At 51.1% G+C, this 15,091-nt stretch overlaps 4 protein-coding genes across 12 annotated transcripts in view; 2 read left to right on the forward strand and 2 right to left on the reverse strand.

The window, feature by feature from the left end:
• ZNF142 (zinc finger protein 142) overlaps window positions 1-1,541 on the reverse strand; it is a 21,475-nt gene extending 19,934 nt beyond the window's left edge. Inside the window, exons 1-3 of one of the 2 annotated variants that reach the window (XM_007121443.4) lie at window positions 1,463-1,541; window positions 1,045-1,188; window positions 816-933 (exon numbers count right to left, since the gene is read on the reverse strand). The gene's annotated coding sequence lies outside the window, so the exon portion shown is untranslated. Of the gene's footprint in view, window positions 1-815; window positions 934-1,044; window positions 1,197-1,462 lie in introns of both variants that reach the window. The other variant, XM_007121444.4, reaches the window with a different exon arrangement.
• A 41-nt stretch (window positions 1,542-1,582) lies between these two features.
• On the forward strand, window positions 1,583-5,634 carry BCS1L (BCS1 homolog, ubiquinol-cytochrome c reductase complex chaperone). The gene is made up of 8 exons (XM_007121436.3): window positions 1,583-1,836; window positions 3,051-3,419; window positions 3,521-3,660; window positions 3,873-4,067; window positions 4,373-4,436; window positions 4,675-4,844; window positions 5,062-5,179; window positions 5,324-5,634. The coding sequence occupies exons 2-8, from the start codon at window positions 3,100-3,102 to the stop codon at window positions 5,574-5,576; spliced, it is 1,260 nt and encodes a 419-aa protein (XP_007121498.1). The 5' UTR covers window positions 1,583-1,836; window positions 3,051-3,099; the 3' UTR covers window positions 5,577-5,634.
• A 458-nt stretch (window positions 5,635-6,092) lies between these two features.
• On the reverse strand, window positions 6,093-12,570 carry RNF25 (ring finger protein 25). 3 transcript variants are annotated; one of them, XM_007121439.2, is made up of 10 exons: window positions 12,499-12,570; window positions 9,919-9,993; window positions 9,575-9,677; window positions 9,415-9,482; window positions 9,247-9,316; window positions 8,008-8,079; window positions 7,776-7,919; window positions 7,342-7,434; window positions 6,934-7,068; window positions 6,093-6,730 (listed from the first exon to the last, which is right to left on the reverse strand). In XM_007121439.2, exons 1-10 carry the CDS (start codon window positions 12,537-12,539, stop codon window positions 6,152-6,154), a joined length of 1,380 nt encoding a protein of 459 aa, XP_007121501.2. In that variant the 5' UTR covers window positions 12,540-12,570; the 3' UTR covers window positions 6,093-6,151. The 3 variants fall into 3 exon arrangements, with proteins under 3 accessions (XP_007121501.2, XP_028337692.1, XP_007121504.2); XM_028481891.2 differs by lacking the exon at window positions 7,776-7,919 and having other exon boundaries at window positions 12,499-12,565; XM_007121442.4 differs by lacking the exons at window positions 7,776-7,919; window positions 8,008-8,079 and having other exon boundaries at window positions 12,499-12,565.
• A 176-nt stretch (window positions 12,571-12,746) lies between these two features.
• Window positions 12,747-15,091, forward strand: part of STK36 (serine/threonine kinase 36) — a 29,107-nt gene continuing 26,762 nt past the window's right edge. For 3 of the 6 annotated variants that reach the window (XM_024124774.3, XM_055090055.1, XM_055090052.1), the window contains exons 1-3: window positions 13,435-13,562; window positions 14,258-14,398; window positions 14,509-14,586. In XM_024124774.3, coding sequence (XP_023980542.1) covers window positions 13,479-13,562; window positions 14,258-14,398; window positions 14,509-14,586 — 303 coding nt within the window. In that variant the 5' untranslated portion in view covers window positions 13,435-13,478. Of the gene's footprint in view, window positions 12,799-12,897; window positions 12,953-13,388; window positions 13,566-14,257; window positions 14,399-14,508; window positions 14,587-15,091 lie in introns of those variants that run through there. The other 3 variants (XM_055090049.1, XM_028481918.2, XM_055090056.1) reach the window with 3 other exon arrangements.

Here is a 15,091-nt window from a genome sequence, read left to right on the forward strand (position 1 = left end):
TGGGCCCGTGAGCCATGGCCGCTGGGCCTGCGCGTCCGGAGCCTGTGCTCCACGACGGGAGGGGCCACAAAAGAGGGGGGCCCCCATACCACAAAAAAAAAAAAAAAAAAAAAAAAAGAATCTGCACAAATGTCACTTCCACTAGGACGGCTTCCGGACACCTTTCATCTAAGTTTCTGTCTCTGAGGTCCTAATGGCACATTGTACATAGCTCTGTCAGAAACTGTGTCACACTGCACTGTCGTTTACCTACCAGTCTCCCTCCCTAGACTTGGAGCTTTTTGAGTGGAGTTTATTGACGTTATCACTTCACTGAACACACAACAGTCTATGCAAGTCAGACAAATACGGGAATTCTAGTGAAGAACTCCAGACACAGAAATGCATCAAAGCAAAGCTAGGCTTCTACTAAGATATCAAATCAGTGATGCCTTACAAGTTAACACACCTAGAGAAATTTCTAACAAATTGACTATGGCCTCACATTGACCACTGGAACACAACTGAGAGATGAATGTCAAGTAAATTGCATATCTTGTTATACACGGCTAAAATTAGTCTAAGCTAAATAACCTAGAATTAATAAGAATGACAGTAATCCTTTCATGAAATTGAGTCATGGAGGTCGAGTAATGGCCTAGGGCTCGGATTTCCTAGGTTGCAGGTGAGAATTCTGCAACTCAAAGCCTCAGATCACGGAAATTCGGAAGGTGGCAGGGCAGGGCACTTCCGCCCTCAGAGGATTCTCTGGAAACCACAGCCTCCACTTATCATCGCTGCTCTCAGGAGTCTTCCAGCTTGGGCAGTATACTTGCCTTAGGGGGGAGCCAAGGAGGACGCGGTGTTGTCTAGACTGAACCACTGGAAGGCGGAGTGAGGTGGGACATAGGTGGGCACAAGAGAAGAAATGAACTTATCTTCGGGGCACGGGTACTGAGGAAGAGAAAGGACAAATTAAGGCAGAGAGAAGGCCTGGGAAAAGGATGAGATCCAGCCTGGGGACCAAGGCACCCGGTTTCCACTTTCCTGTGGGCTCTGACTCACCGCGTGGCCTTGGACAGATACAGTCCCCTCGCTTCTCGAGGCCTCAGCTTTTCTATCTGTGAAGTGGAGGCGATGACAGCGTCCACATCGTTGGGCGGGAGCGGGAATCACAAGTGCCAGAAAATGGGAAAGACGTTTTGTAACCTGCAAGGCTTAGGATGTAGCATCGTCATGCTTATGGTCCTAAGGAGAGGCAGCGGGTAACCGGGCGCGGTCCAGGGCAGTGACGCGACCGAGGAACCGGGGGGGCTGATGTGATGCGCCGGGGCCTCGCTCGTCGCCGTGCTCCCTTCAGCATTTCTCCCGGGCGTTCCCACCGCCCAAGCCCACCCCTCACGCTGAGGCTCGAGAAACTTTTGCCTCCGGCCTGCTCCACCCGCACTCCCTACTAGTTCCCGCCCCGCTGCCGCTCTCTTACCTCCCGGCCCTGGGCGGGCGGGAGCCTCGTCTCTATGGTCGACCAGCGGCTGGAGCGGCCTCCCGTGACTCCTTTTGTGCGACCGCCTCCGGCCCAGCCCCCTCTAGGACCTCGGGCATTTGGAGGCCGCTCTCTCTTCCTCTGTGAGTCTGGCGGAGTACTCTATGGTTCTGTCTTTCGTTCCCCACCCCCACCCCCCATCCTGGCCTTGAGGCCCAAAGAGTACCATCGAGAGTTGTGGAGCAGAGTGGCAGAGCCTTCTTGGTGGGTGTGGCGGGAAGTAGATGAAACAACTCGGGGGCCGGGCGAAGCGGCGCTTCCCTGAAGAGCGAAGGGGTGAAACCATCGAGAGGGAGGGCCAGAGAGTCATGGCGGTAAGGGGTGTGGGAGTGACCGATTATTCCAAACCCTGCTACAGGGGGCGCGAGCTGGGGTGTAGAGGGGGTTCGGGAGGGGGCTTCTGGGCGACCGACAAGGACCGGGAGCGGGAAGGGCTTTGTCTGTAGCCTTCCACGCATACGAATTTTGGAATTCTGGATCCTGTTCTGAGCTTCAGCGGAGGTCACTGCTGTCAGTTCACCGCACTGCGTGCCACGCGTAGAGCATAGTGGCGGGTGGGGGGGGCGGGTGAGGTGTGCTAGAAAGATTTGATCTCCTACCTTCGGGATCCTACAGTCTAGAATCAGGCCCTGTCACATTTTATTGGGGGTGGAATTCGAGGAAATCTTGGAGAAAGTAGCAGATGGGCGGGACTTCAACTGGAGAGAATGGAGGAAATAAATTAAAATGGGCATTCCGAGTCAAGAGAATTGCTTGAGCAAGGAAGAGGGAGGTTTGTATATTTGTTCAACAGAGAGTATTAGGAGCTAAGCCATTAAAGGTAGGTGGGCCCCGTATGGTGGAGGTAGAGGAGTTTTTACCTAATTCAGGGACCTGTTGAGAGCCAGTCATTGGTGGTGTTGGAGTAGGGAAAGTAGTGGGATTGAAGCAGATCCTTATGAAGAAAGAGCTGGACCCCTGTGTAGCAGTTTGGTGAAGCAGGACGTGGAGACCCATTAAGATGCCACTTCAAGAACTAAAATTAATTTTGAAGTGACAATTTAGGTGGGAGGTAATAAAGAGCTAAACAGGACATTAGCATGTAAAGGAGAGGAGAGGATATTTGAAGTACATGACTCATAATAGCAAGGCATGAGGTTACTGACAGGTTGACAGGGTAGAGAGGGTTCTAACTCAGCTGGTCCCAGGGACCACAAAAATTCTGTCCATCCATTATCCTGATGTGAAGTGGGTTATATTGTTCTCTCAGGTTTAAGGAATCTCCAGACATAGTCGTCTGGCAGGAAACAGGTATGAATAGGATAATGAAAGGCAAAATGGGGCGAGTGGCCCAGAGTCCCATCCCTTGCATTCCAACACCAACCCCACCCCACAAAGGGAGGATATTGAAGCACACAGTAATGCTGACCTGTCCTTCCTGCTCCCAGCTTATGCAGGGGGGGAGGGGGTGGGTTGGGGAGGAATTTCAGAGTCCATTTTCTAAACTAATCTTCTGCTTTGTCCCATCTCCACTGCTCCCCACCCCCAGGTCTTGAAAATGCCTTGGGGCCTGTAAGATTCAGTGTTTTCCTTTCAAGATGCCCCTCTCAGACTTTGTTCTGGCCCTGAAGGACAATCCCTACTTTGGGGCTGGATTTGGGCTGGTGGGTGTGGGCACAGCCCTGGCTCTGGCCCGGAAGGGTGCCCAACTGGGTCTGGTGGCATTCCGGCGCCATTACATGATCACACTGGAAGTCCCTGCTCGAGACAGGAGCTATGCCTGGTTGCTTAGCTGGCTCACCCGCCACAGTACCCGAACTCAGCACCTCAGTGTCGAGACTTCATACCTTCAGCACGAGAGTGGCCGCATCTCCACTAAATTTGAATTTGTCCCCAGCCCTGGAAACCACTTTATCTGGTAAGGTTGGGAACCAGAGAGGGCTCTGAGAGTAGAAAAAGAGAATGAGGGGAGGTGGGTTTGACCCATTAGTTCACCTCATTTTGACCATTCTTATTCAGGTATCAAGGGAAATGGATCCGGGTAGAACGGAGCCGAGAGATGCAGATGATAGACCTGCAGACGGGGACCCCCTGGGAATCTGTCACCTTCACGGCTCTGGGCACTGACCGAAAGGTCTTCTTCAACATCCTGGAGGAAGGTGTGGGATGGCACAGACAGGCTTTATGGGGGCGGGGGGTGGTGGCTGCAGGGATGGGGTCTTCGACATCAAAGGAAGAGAAGCTTGGAGAGGAGGAACAGGAGGCTCTGAGACCATGGGAGTAGGTGGCTAGGGAAACTGTTTTGGCACAACTCTGCCTAGTAGCATGGCAAAGAGGAATTATTGGCTTTGTCTCATCTCCCCCCTCCCAGCTCGAGAGCTAGCCTTGCAGCAGGAGGAAGGGAAGACAGTGATGTACACAGCCGTGGGCTCCGAATGGCGCCCCTTTGGCTATCCACGCCGCCGCCGGCCACTGAATTCTGTGGTTCTAGAACAGGGTCTGGCTGACCGAATTGTCAGAGACATCAGGGAATTCATCGATAACCCCAAGTGGTACACTGACAGAGGTGAGAAGCAGCTGGGGTCTTGGCTAGGTTGTTTTTGATGTCGTATTAGAACAGGAGGGAACAGGCTGGTCTTTGTTGGCCAGATATAAAGCTGTGTGCTAGCGCTTTATATTTGTGGGCAAATATAAAGCTCCAGCCTAATTCCCATAGACGAAGGGGAGAGAAAAGTTGTCTACGGGAATGATTTCTTCCAATGCCAAAGTCATCAGGCCTCCAGGGAGCAGAGTTGGGCATGAATGTGGACATCTGGGGCAGAGTACATGATTCATTTTAGGTCTTGACAATCATCCTGGCTGTATTCTTAGGCATTCCCTACAGACGTGGCTACCTGCTTTATGGGCCCCCTGGTTGTGGAAAGAGCAGTTTTATGTGAGTAGAGTCAAACTTCCCTTAACCCTCAAACTGGAGAGAAACTGGACTGGTGGGGTTGGAAAGGGAAATAAACGTGGGGAACAGGAACCAGGATAAACATGAGACATGAGGAACACTAGCGGCGTATGGTGAAAGGTTTAGGCCTCCGAGACAAAACTAGTACAGTGAGGAACAAGCAGCTGGGCCCAAGGACCAGTTCCCAGGTTGCCCATTACCTGTCATCCCTCCTCCATAGCACAGCCCTGGCTGGGGAACTGCAGCACAGCATCTGCCTGCTGAGTCTCACAGACTCCAGCCTCTCTGACGACCGGCTCAACCACCTGCTGAGCGTGGCACCGCAGCAGAGCCTGGTGCTCCTGGAGGATGTGGATGCTGCCTTTCTCAGTCGAGACCTGGCTGCGGAGAGTAAGTGAGGGAAGTTGACGGAAGGGGGAGTGTTTCTAAATGAGGAACAGTGGAAGAAAGGAGAAATCCAGAGAGCTGACGGAGGACACCTGGGTTAGCAATGCGAGCCCACAAGACACACTGATAAGTTGGGGGACATGGTAAGTAAGGAGTAGAAGGGGATGCTAATTTTAAGTAGGGCTATGATCATTCACGCTTTATCTCTGCCTTCTTCCAGACCCAGTAAAGTACCAAGGTCTAGGTCGTCTCACTTTCAGCGGCCTGCTCAACGCCTTGGATGGCGTGGCTTCCACTGAGGCACGCATTGTGTTCATGACCACCAACCATGTTGACAGGTGAGGAGTGAGGTGCTCAGACTGGGAGGCAAGACTCCGCCCCCTCACCATCTTAGGAGGATCAGAAGGTTCAGCGGGACCATTTTTGGGGGTGCTGGTGGCACTGCTGCTCATGACTCTGCTTTTGCTGCCTTCTTCTCTTAGGCTCGACCCTGCCCTGATACGCCCTGGGCGAGTAGACCTGAAGGAGTACGTGGGCCACTGCTCACGCTGGCAGCTGACCCAGATGTTCCAGAGGTTCTATCCAGGGCAAGCAGCTTCCCTGGCCGAGACCTTTGCAGATCGTGTCCTTCAAGCTACAACTCAGATCAGTCCTGCCCAGGTGCAGGGCTACTTCATGCTTTATAAAAGTGACCCTGCAGGGGCAATTCACAATGCAGAGTCTCTGAGGAGGTGACAACTGGGCTGTACCCAGCCCTCTCCTCCTCTAGGAGATCAATAAACACCTGCCATGCTACTCCGTTCTCTGACCTCCCTCCTACCTTCCGGTGTTGGCACTTGAGGAAAAAGCAAGGGCCATAAACACAGATGCCTTCAGGGGCCATCAGGTGTCCACATATGCAAATGCTGGGGGCACAGCCTGCCTTAGACAAAGGGGGAAGAAGAGAGACCGTAGTAAACAGGCAAGCACCATCCTCCACCTCAAGATATTCAAGTATAGACAGATAGATAGATGTGGGGGTATGCACAGTGGGTTATGGGGCAGGGTGGGTCCTGCATATTCTTCTTAAATGTTGGCCTCCACTAGTTTTCCTTGGAATCCACTACACTAGCTGAGATGTCAGACTCCTCTTTATCCAGACCCCGATTTCTTGGGAGAACAGACTTCAGAGCAAGATTGTGGCTACTCTGCCATGCTCGTCTTGCTGGGAATTTAAAGAGAGCCATACTTCACAGGCTAGGCACTACCGAGTAAGGAAAGCCAAACAAGGCCAATCTCTTTATTGTCCCCCCCCGCCCCCCACAGTACTGCTAGGAACCACCCTCCGATTCGAGGCTCACGGGCTCCCTTCGAGGACCAGGTCGGTAGGCTCCCCGACCCCGAGGCAGGCGGGGGTAGGAAGAAGCCGGTGTCCGACCCTTGGAGCGCTCCCAGCGGGCAAAGTCGTGAGTCCTGCGGGGCGGGGGACCCTGCCAGTTGCCATGTCCCTTTTCCTGGGGAGGACCTTCAACCCCTTGGTTACGGGACTCTGGCTTTAGGTCCACGGGCTCCTTGATGGGCCCCTCAGGAGGTGGCAGTTCCTGGGTGTCACTGGTACCTTTGAGGGCATTGCACTCCCCTCCTTTTAGGTGCCTCCGTTCGGGCTGTCTCCAGGGACCTCGACTGGCCCGGGGAGGGTCTAGCATAGCTTTCTGGGTCTCGCCCAGCTTTTGCTGATTTGGCCCAGCCCCTGGAATCTTCTCACATGTGTACTGGGAGGCCACAGGCAGAGGAGCTGACAGGGTGGTCTGAACAGTTGATGAGGTGGACTGTTCTGTGGCAAGGGTACTGGGTGGGTTGGATCCTCCAGAGGCATCTACAGCTGACTCGGGTTCCAAAGGGGCAGGAGGCTAGAAGGAAGTGAGCAGATGCAGTGAAGGGGATGCAGTTCCTCAAAGCGGGGAACCACAGGCCCCTCACCTAGAATCTGAGCCGACCGCCATGAGCCTATAACCTCCCAGGGTAGAACAAAGCTCACCCGAGGGCCATGGCAGAGGGGTGTTGGTAGGAAGGTTGGTGTCATCAGGGGAGGAGTGGGAAACCCTTCCCTCACCTGCTGGAGGCTGATGAAGTACCGGTTACGCTCAGCCTCAAGGTCAATGATGCCCCCCCTCTCCTGCTGTCTCTGGTAGAGCCTCTTGCGCTCTTCTTGCTGGCGCAAGCTCTCGGCATCAGGCTGGTACAGCTCCTGGAAGGAAAGGAGCAGAATGGCATGGAGAGAAGAATAAACAGGAGAAGGCAGACTCGAAACCCCAGCTCTTCCAGGACTGCCTCAGGAGATCTGCTCAAGGTTCTTGGTTTTATCCCTCAGACTGGGCTCCCGAACAGAGTTTTGGACTTCTGCTGGGGGCCTTGGCTTTACAGAGAGGGCCCAGGCAGCTTGAGGCCAATTCCAGAGACCCCATTCAAAGTAGACAAGATGCCATTATTCTTGGCTCAGATTAGCAGCGAGTTCCCTTACCATGGGCTGCTGGGGTTCAGGGGCTGCTTTCAGCGAGGCAAGATCGTACACGAGTGGCTCTCTGCACACCGGGCACTGCACACCAACGGCCTTCTGAAAAGAGAGGCGAAATCGCACCCCTGCTTCCCAGCCTAGGGTGCTTGCCAGCTGCCAGCCTCATCTGTAGAGGGTTGGGACGGAGGGGCACAGGAATACCTACCTGTTCAGCAGTGAGGGGGAGCAAAGCAGGGGCTGCCTAACTAGAGGTCTGGGAACCCTCTGAAACTGTGTGCAAAATGATTACGTGTATGTATAAGGATGCCCCTTTTTCCTGGACAAAGGTGAGCTTTCGTTAATCTCAAAGGTACCTATGACCCTGAAAAGGCTAAGGCGGCCCTGGAGTGGAGGGACAGAAGAGGGTATGGGAGTCGAGCGAGCAGGGGCAGCAGGTCAACCTGTCTGGCTGTGGCGCGCTGCCATTCCTGTTCCTGCTCCCGTCCCTGGGCCTGCAGCTCCTGCTCCATGTGCTGGATGTACCGAGCCAGGCAGTGGCAGTGGAAGTAGTGGTAACAGGTTGTTTTGGTAAAGGCCTCCTTCTCCTGGAGGGTAAGGCACTGTGTCACAGCTCTCCCCGAGCCCTCCACTGTCTGTCACAGCCGACCCCCAGGTCCCAGGAGAGTAACCCACCTGGAAACCATAGAGGCAGATGACGCACTGGCCATGGGGGATGTTGTTATCTGTGAGAATTTCCTTCCCTTTCTGAGAGGAGAGAAGACACTGTTCAGATAGCGAGGCAGGGGCCAGAACTGTGAGTGAAGCTTGTCGATCACTCCCAGGAGTGACTGGCGGGCTGTCTCCCACCGAGCCAGTCTGCCTTGTGTTCATGCATGTCTGTCTTGGTGATGCCCCCTCTGCTTGGAATCAATCCTCCTCCACGCCCACACTCCTCTCCCCAAATCTACCCAGCTTCAAAATCCAATTTAATTGTTTTTCCACTCATTAAGTCACTTTTAATACATCTTGGGGATGAAAATAAAACACCTTAGAGAGAAAAAAATGTTCAATTAAAACTCACATCTTCTGGGAGGCCTTTCCTGGTTATCCCCCTTTGAATATCACTCCCTCAGTGAGCCTGTTCTGGAGTCAGCTTTCAGAAAGAAAGTGAAGGCATGGACACCCCAAACGGACAGAGAATTCAAAAGGCATCAGGTTGAGCTATGAAATACGCATTTGCACTGTTGTTTGAATAGCTAATGCTCTGGAATTCCACAAAGTTCAAAGCTGCATCGTGGAGGCCTGACTCAGAAACGCTTCAGTGGTCTATGCCCACTCTGACTCCAGGCCACCCACCTTCATTCTTTTCTGAACATTTTTCTTAAAAACTCAAAGTAGAGGAAAACAAGACTGTATTTGTGTTTTTGATCTCAAACAACAAAAGTTAGCTGTGTATATTAACTTGTAGCTCTAGGCATAGTTTCATGTGGGTTGTTTCCTTCACTAGGGTAGAAACTCTTTGAGGAAAAGAACCATGACTTTTTCTAGTCAGCTCCAATGGCAGACTAGCCTTCAAATGTTCATTTATGGCTAGACCCTCCAGGAAAGATCTCTTGCCATTTTCAGTTGCCAATGCCAAGAGAACAAGAAATGCACTGATAATGAAGCACGAAAAATTCAAGTTAAAGAGGAAAAAAAATTTTCTGTCACGATGCTGGAATAGGCAACTTGGGGAAGCTATGGAACTGTCTTTGGGGAGATTTTTTGAAACAGAAGAGAGTCTCACCTTTCTGGAGCAGTTTAGGCTTACCTAAACAAGAACTAAATGAATGTCTCCAGACACATTTAAGATTCTAGGCCCAAGGCCTCCCTTGAAAGAAACTGCTCTAGCTGGAAGGCAAGGACATTTCCCCAGGCTAGCACACCTCTCACCTCGATGAGCTCATAGAGCATGGCAGTACCCAGCCCAGCCTCAGCCATGTGGCTCAGCGCCTGTGAGATCCTGTGGGGAGAGGGCAAAGCAAACATTAGGCCTGCCCCCTTCCCTCACCAGACTGAGCTGTATCCCAAATTTTCCCTGCTCTGACCAGCCCGACTTACTTGTGGATCTGTTCATCTGAGAGTCCTCGGGGGTTACGGATAGAGATCTGTGGCACCTCATGGGGATACTAGAGAGAGAAAATACCATGCTACTGCTAATGCACTCCACCCCAAGGCCTCTCCCCTTCCTCCCTTTGCTGCCATAAAGTAGAGGCCTCACCTGTGCTGGGACCCGAAGCACCAGAGTGAAGCAGACATACTGTGAATCCTGGTCTTCTGCAGTGGCGGGGTGCAGGGTGATGTAGATCTCCCATGGTGATGATCTGCAGGTGGATGAAGTGGAGACCTGGGATGTGACTGGGCAGGGACTTGAGGGCTGGGGAGGATGGGGGTGAGAGAGTAAAGCGGGCAGAGGAAGTGAGCATCACGCTCTTTCTTTGGGGTGATTAAAGGAATAGACTGTCTACATGACAGAAATATTATCTCAAATCAAGGCCCACAGATACTGCATGGAATCCTCTTACTACCAAGGGGACTCCTGCCCACCTCTAGTTGAATACGTACCTGCCATTTCCTTTGACCACCTGTAGTTCATCCAGATAGATAGACTCTAACACTTCAACTTCAGAGGGAAGGACCCTAGAGAGACAGGCGAGATTGACTCACCATTACAACTCTTGACTCACCATTACAACTCTCCCTATTAAAGCCTACTAAGGCCAATGAAGGCTGGCTTTGTAGAAAAATGGCAATCTGCGTGAGTGCATTCTCTTGCTAACCTCCATAAAAATGGGGGAAACATGTTTCCTCAATTTGTCAAGTGGCCAGGTAGAAAGCACAGGAATCAGAGTTTTAGAGATCATTTCTGCCAATAGATGAGGAAACAGATTCCCAAGAAGGTGAAAAGACTAGCCCAAATCAAGGCTTAACAGAGGCAGGACTGAGACCCAAGCTAGGTTTCCTGACTCCCTGTGTAAGTTTCATTGTACTGTTGGTTGTTCCTTAGTGGCCATCTCTCTGACCCAGAAATATGACATCTATTGATTAGCATTAAGATTACCAATACCAATCCTGGCTTTCCCTACACCGTTCATGGATCCCAGTGTCTACACACACTGTCAATACCAGTCACTGTAAACCTCCTCAAAGGAGATACCAACCTGAACAGAACAGATCTACATGCTGTAAAGGCTATGCTGTAGTGGAAGAGCCATCAGCCTTGGAATGAGTAGCAGGTACCAATCACTTAGCAGCTATGTGACCTGAGTAGTTACTTATATCTGTAAGCCTGAATTACCCTGTCCACCACATATAGATATTACCACCCACTCTCCACAGTTATCGTGAGGATGAAAGGTGATTTGTTTATGTCAAGTGCCTAATAGTATCTTGGCCATAGTAGCTAGTCTGTGTTCTCTTTTTTTCCTAATTGTAATAACCTTCTCCCTTAAAAGGAAAGAGAGAAGGTTGTAGTTAATATTCAATGTATTTATGATCCCTGCTGTCTGACTGATCTAGATCAACTTGTGCAGGTCAGGATCCAGTGGCCCCTCCACCCACCCACTCCCCAGTCCAGAACTCTCTTAGGAAGAGATGTCAGTGTCTCTGCCATCCCTCAGAGGACACACATGTTTAATCACAGAAACAGCAGTTGTAATGCCACTGAAGATGAGTTACTGGCTTGAGGCCACAGCTTTACCCAGATAATACATGGAAAGATACATGCTTGGTTTGCTTTCTTATAGTTATATTGCCCCTTCTTCACCAAGAGCAGGGCTGCCCTAGTGTGACATACATGTGTGTGTGGGTGTGTGTATACATGTGTATGTGTATAAATATATATAGTGATTCTCAAAAAATTTTGAAGTCTTTTTAAGTCTTAGGCAGACACCTGAAAATATAAATAGATAACATAGGTAACAGTTGAGTACTTCTGGTTGACCTAAGCGTTGGAGTCTTAGAGCACCGCAGGCTGGTTGTACAATCAATACGGCCCTCGCCAAGGCACAGCGTGTCCCCTCAGAATCTTAAATTCCCCCTGAACAGGTTGAAAACAGCAAGTCTGGATGGTCTCAAAAAAGGCCACCACTGGCTGGGCTCCCTGAACCAATGAAACACTGAGGTGTAGCCTCCATCAAGAAGCCCTTCAATACTTCACCCACCCTACCTGTGACTTGGGCCCTGGATGTGAGATATGGGATGGGATGGTGGTAAGATGGTGACCAAAAAACGGGAGGTGGAACTGTACAATGTCCTATAACTAAGAACATAAGGTTTGGAGTCTGACAACCTGGATTCCTAGTCTTGACTATGTACCTTTTGGCAACTCATTTTACCTCTTCAGGCCTCATTTAGTCTCCTCAGGTGCCTACACCTCAGAGTTATTAATGAAAAGGGGGTTTAGGTATGTTACAAATCCATCTTGATCCTCTCAGATCCTTCTCTGAGGTGGATGCCACACACCCACATTTTTTTTTTTTTTTTACAGCTGAGGACACTGACTCACAGAAGCTAGGTGGCCTGGTCAGCATCACACAGCTAATAAAATATGATGTGAACACACATTTATCTATTTCCAAATCCCAGAGTCCTTCCATGTTCTGGTCCCTTGTGAAGAATGCTTGAGGGAAGGACTAGGAGCGCTTTTTGTGAGGTGTAAAGCTTTATTCAGACGACAGTCCTCATCAGTGCTCTCAGGAAGGGAGAAGGTTGAGGAAAGCCTCAGAGGAAATAGTCTGATCCGAGGGGAAGGGGGGGGACGGGAACTGGAGGACATCGGTTCTAGGAAGTAAAAGGGACGGGGAGGGGGGCGGAGATCTGATAAACAGGCATCCCCCGGGACCCTGAGCAAATCCACTTCAGAAGGCAAGAATGGGACGGGGTGAAGCCGGAGAATCGAACCTGATAAGGCGCGGCCCGAACTAGCCAGGCCGGCGCTGATGCGGTCTCCTCCGGGTCAGACCAGTGCCCCTCCACCCATCCGCTCCCCAGTCCAGAACTCTCTTAGGAAGAGATGTAAGCGTCTCTGCCATCCCTCATCCCTCGTCCCGCCCCACGCGCCCGCCGTACGGACCGTCCGCGGCTGCCGCTAGTCCCCCGGACCGGATCCAGGCGGTCCTCCAAAGCCCATGACCCCAAAGTTACCAGTCCTCCTCCCCTGCAGCTGCCGACGCAGACGCCGCCATGTCTTCTGCGGCCCGCAGCCGGAACCGGAAATGGCCTCTGGGCAGTCGGAGGCGGAAAGTAAAGCAGGGGAGGGAGAGTAGCTAGCGGCCGTTTCTAGGCAACCGCAGACTCCCGGTCCTTAGATGGTCCTTAGGGCCAAGGGATGGTTCGGAAATGCCCTAGGAAGTGCCTATGAGCGGCCCACCGTCTCTCCCACACCCCTGAACGCCTGTTACTCCGAACCTCTGACCAGTTCTAGCGAGTAAAATTGGTAACAATGTGAGTCTAAAGAGACCGGCAGTGGGGGTGGGACGATAAGTCCCACGATAAGAACGATAAGTCAGGCAAAATACGAAGGCAGCCAGAAGGGGCGGGACTGAAGGCCAGGGCCGGCGTCCCTCGGCCTGAAGAGCTTGCAGCTCCTAGGCTTGGGGTAAGAGAGGCGCTCCCGTCCGCTTAGCCGGCGGCCGGGGGAGTGGGCGGGGGTGCTGAGGAGGTTGTTAGTGGCAGGAACTTTGGGGTGGCTGGAAGGGGCGGGGTCGGTGGGCGAGGCTGTATACAGGGGCTCGGGGTCGGGTGGGCGAGGGTGGGTGGAGAGGGTGGGGTGAGGGGGAGAGGCTGGGTGAAGGGGCAGTGGTCGGGTGGGCAAGGCTGGGTGGAGGGGGAAGGGGGACACGGGGTCGGGTGGGAACAAGGTTGGGTTGGGAGACAGGAAGAGAAAAGGAGGGAGGACTACGGAAGGCACTCTGCTCCAAGATCTCATCTTTCCATTCTCTCTACCCTACCTTGTTTATGAAGCCTGGATTGTTATGAAAAAAAAGGAAAGGGAAAGGCGGCTAACATTAACCTTTCTTCCATGCCCGAACCAGGCCTCCCAGATGTGTGGAACTGTCCCGGAGCTGTAGCCCTTCACCACCATCTCTATCTCCTTCCTTCTGAGGGATCCTGAAATCTCTGTCATGGAAAAGTACCACGTGTTGGAGATGATTGGAGAAGGCTCTTTTGGGAGGGTGTACAAGGGTCGAAGAAAATACAGTGCTCAGGTGGTGAACAAAGAGGGGTATCTCTTGGGTGGTATTCCACACCTTCAACTCCAGTGGAGAATGGGGCCAGAATATTGACCTGTATTCCTAGGACACTGATTCCTTCATACTTATGGAATATGAGCTCTGAAATTGGATTACTTGGGTTCAAATTGCAGCTCCACCACTTTCTAGCCTTAGAACTATAGACAAGTTACTCAACCTCTCTATGTCTCAGTTTCCTCATCTATAGAATGAAAATAAGAACAGCATCTTATTGGGGTACGAGGATTAAGTGTGATGTCACACGGAATCACTTAGAACAGTGCTTGGCACCTAGTAAACAACAATTATTACTATTATTATTAATATTATTATCTATCATACCATACAGGAAGGGATAAACCACCTGAACTATATTCTTCCCTCTTCATTTTTCTTTCCTTCCCTTTCCCCTAAATCCCTTAAATCTTGCATTCTTTATCAGTTCTTTTCCCAGAATCCACCAAAGGGATCTATCTGGCAGAGGCTCTTTCCTCCTAGGATGAGAGCAGGGGAAACCTGGGTAAGGCCAGGGTACCATGGGGAAAGTCGAGTGGGAGACTAGCAAGTATAGTGAGAATTGCTCAAACAATCTGAAGTCTGAGTTCTGGAGCTTTGAGGCTAATGTTTCAATAGTGTAGTTAGACCTTGACTCTTGACCTTACCACTGACAGGTGGTGGCCCTGAAGTTCATTCCAAAATTGGGACGCTCAGAGAAAGAGCTGAGGAATCTGCAACGAGAGATTGAAATCATGCGGGGTCTGCGGCATCCCAATATTGTGCATATGCTTGACAGCTTTGAGACTGACAAAGAGGTGCGCTTTGGTTTTGGGTCACCTCTCACCAAGAAGAAGGGTCCCAGGAATTTCCCAGCCTCAAAATACATAAATGTGGAGCCATTAGTAGCATTGCCTTCTCCCTGCAGGTGGTGGTGGTGACAGACTATGCTGAGGGAGAGCTTTTTCAGATCCTAGAAGATGACGGAAAACTTCCCGAAGAGCAGGTATTCCTGGCTCAAACTTCTTCCACCCATGACCTCTTCTCAGTTTAAGGACTGGTAGCAAGAGCTGAGGGCACGGAGAGTCTCCAGTTTGAAAACTCCCAAGCAAAATAGAAGAGTCTAGGTATATGTAGAGGCAGTGTGGTGTGACAGTAAAGTATGTGAACGCTGGAACCCAAATCTCTGAATACAAAGGTTGGGTCTGCCACTTTCTAGCCGGATCTTCTTGGGCAAGTTACTTTAACTTCTCTTTGTTTGCTTTCCTCATTTTTTTTGTTTGTTTTTATTTCCATTACTCTAGGAGGTGGATCAAAAAAGATCTTGCTGTGATTTATGTCAAAGAGTGTTCTTCCAATGTTTTCCTCTAAGAGTTTTATAGTGTCAGTCTTACATTTAGTTCTTTAATCCATTTTGAGTTTATTTTTGAGTATGGTGTTAGGGAGTGTTCTAATTTCATTCTTTTGCATGTAGCTGTCTAGTTTTCCCAGCACCACTTATTGAAGAGACT

This window comes from Physeter macrocephalus, chromosome 2 (assembly GCF_002837175.3).
Source record: "Physeter macrocephalus isolate SW-GA chromosome 2, ASM283717v5, whole genome shotgun sequence".
In the NCBI taxonomy this organism is placed as follows: Eukaryota; Metazoa; Chordata; class Mammalia; order Artiodactyla; family Physeteridae; genus Physeter; species Physeter macrocephalus.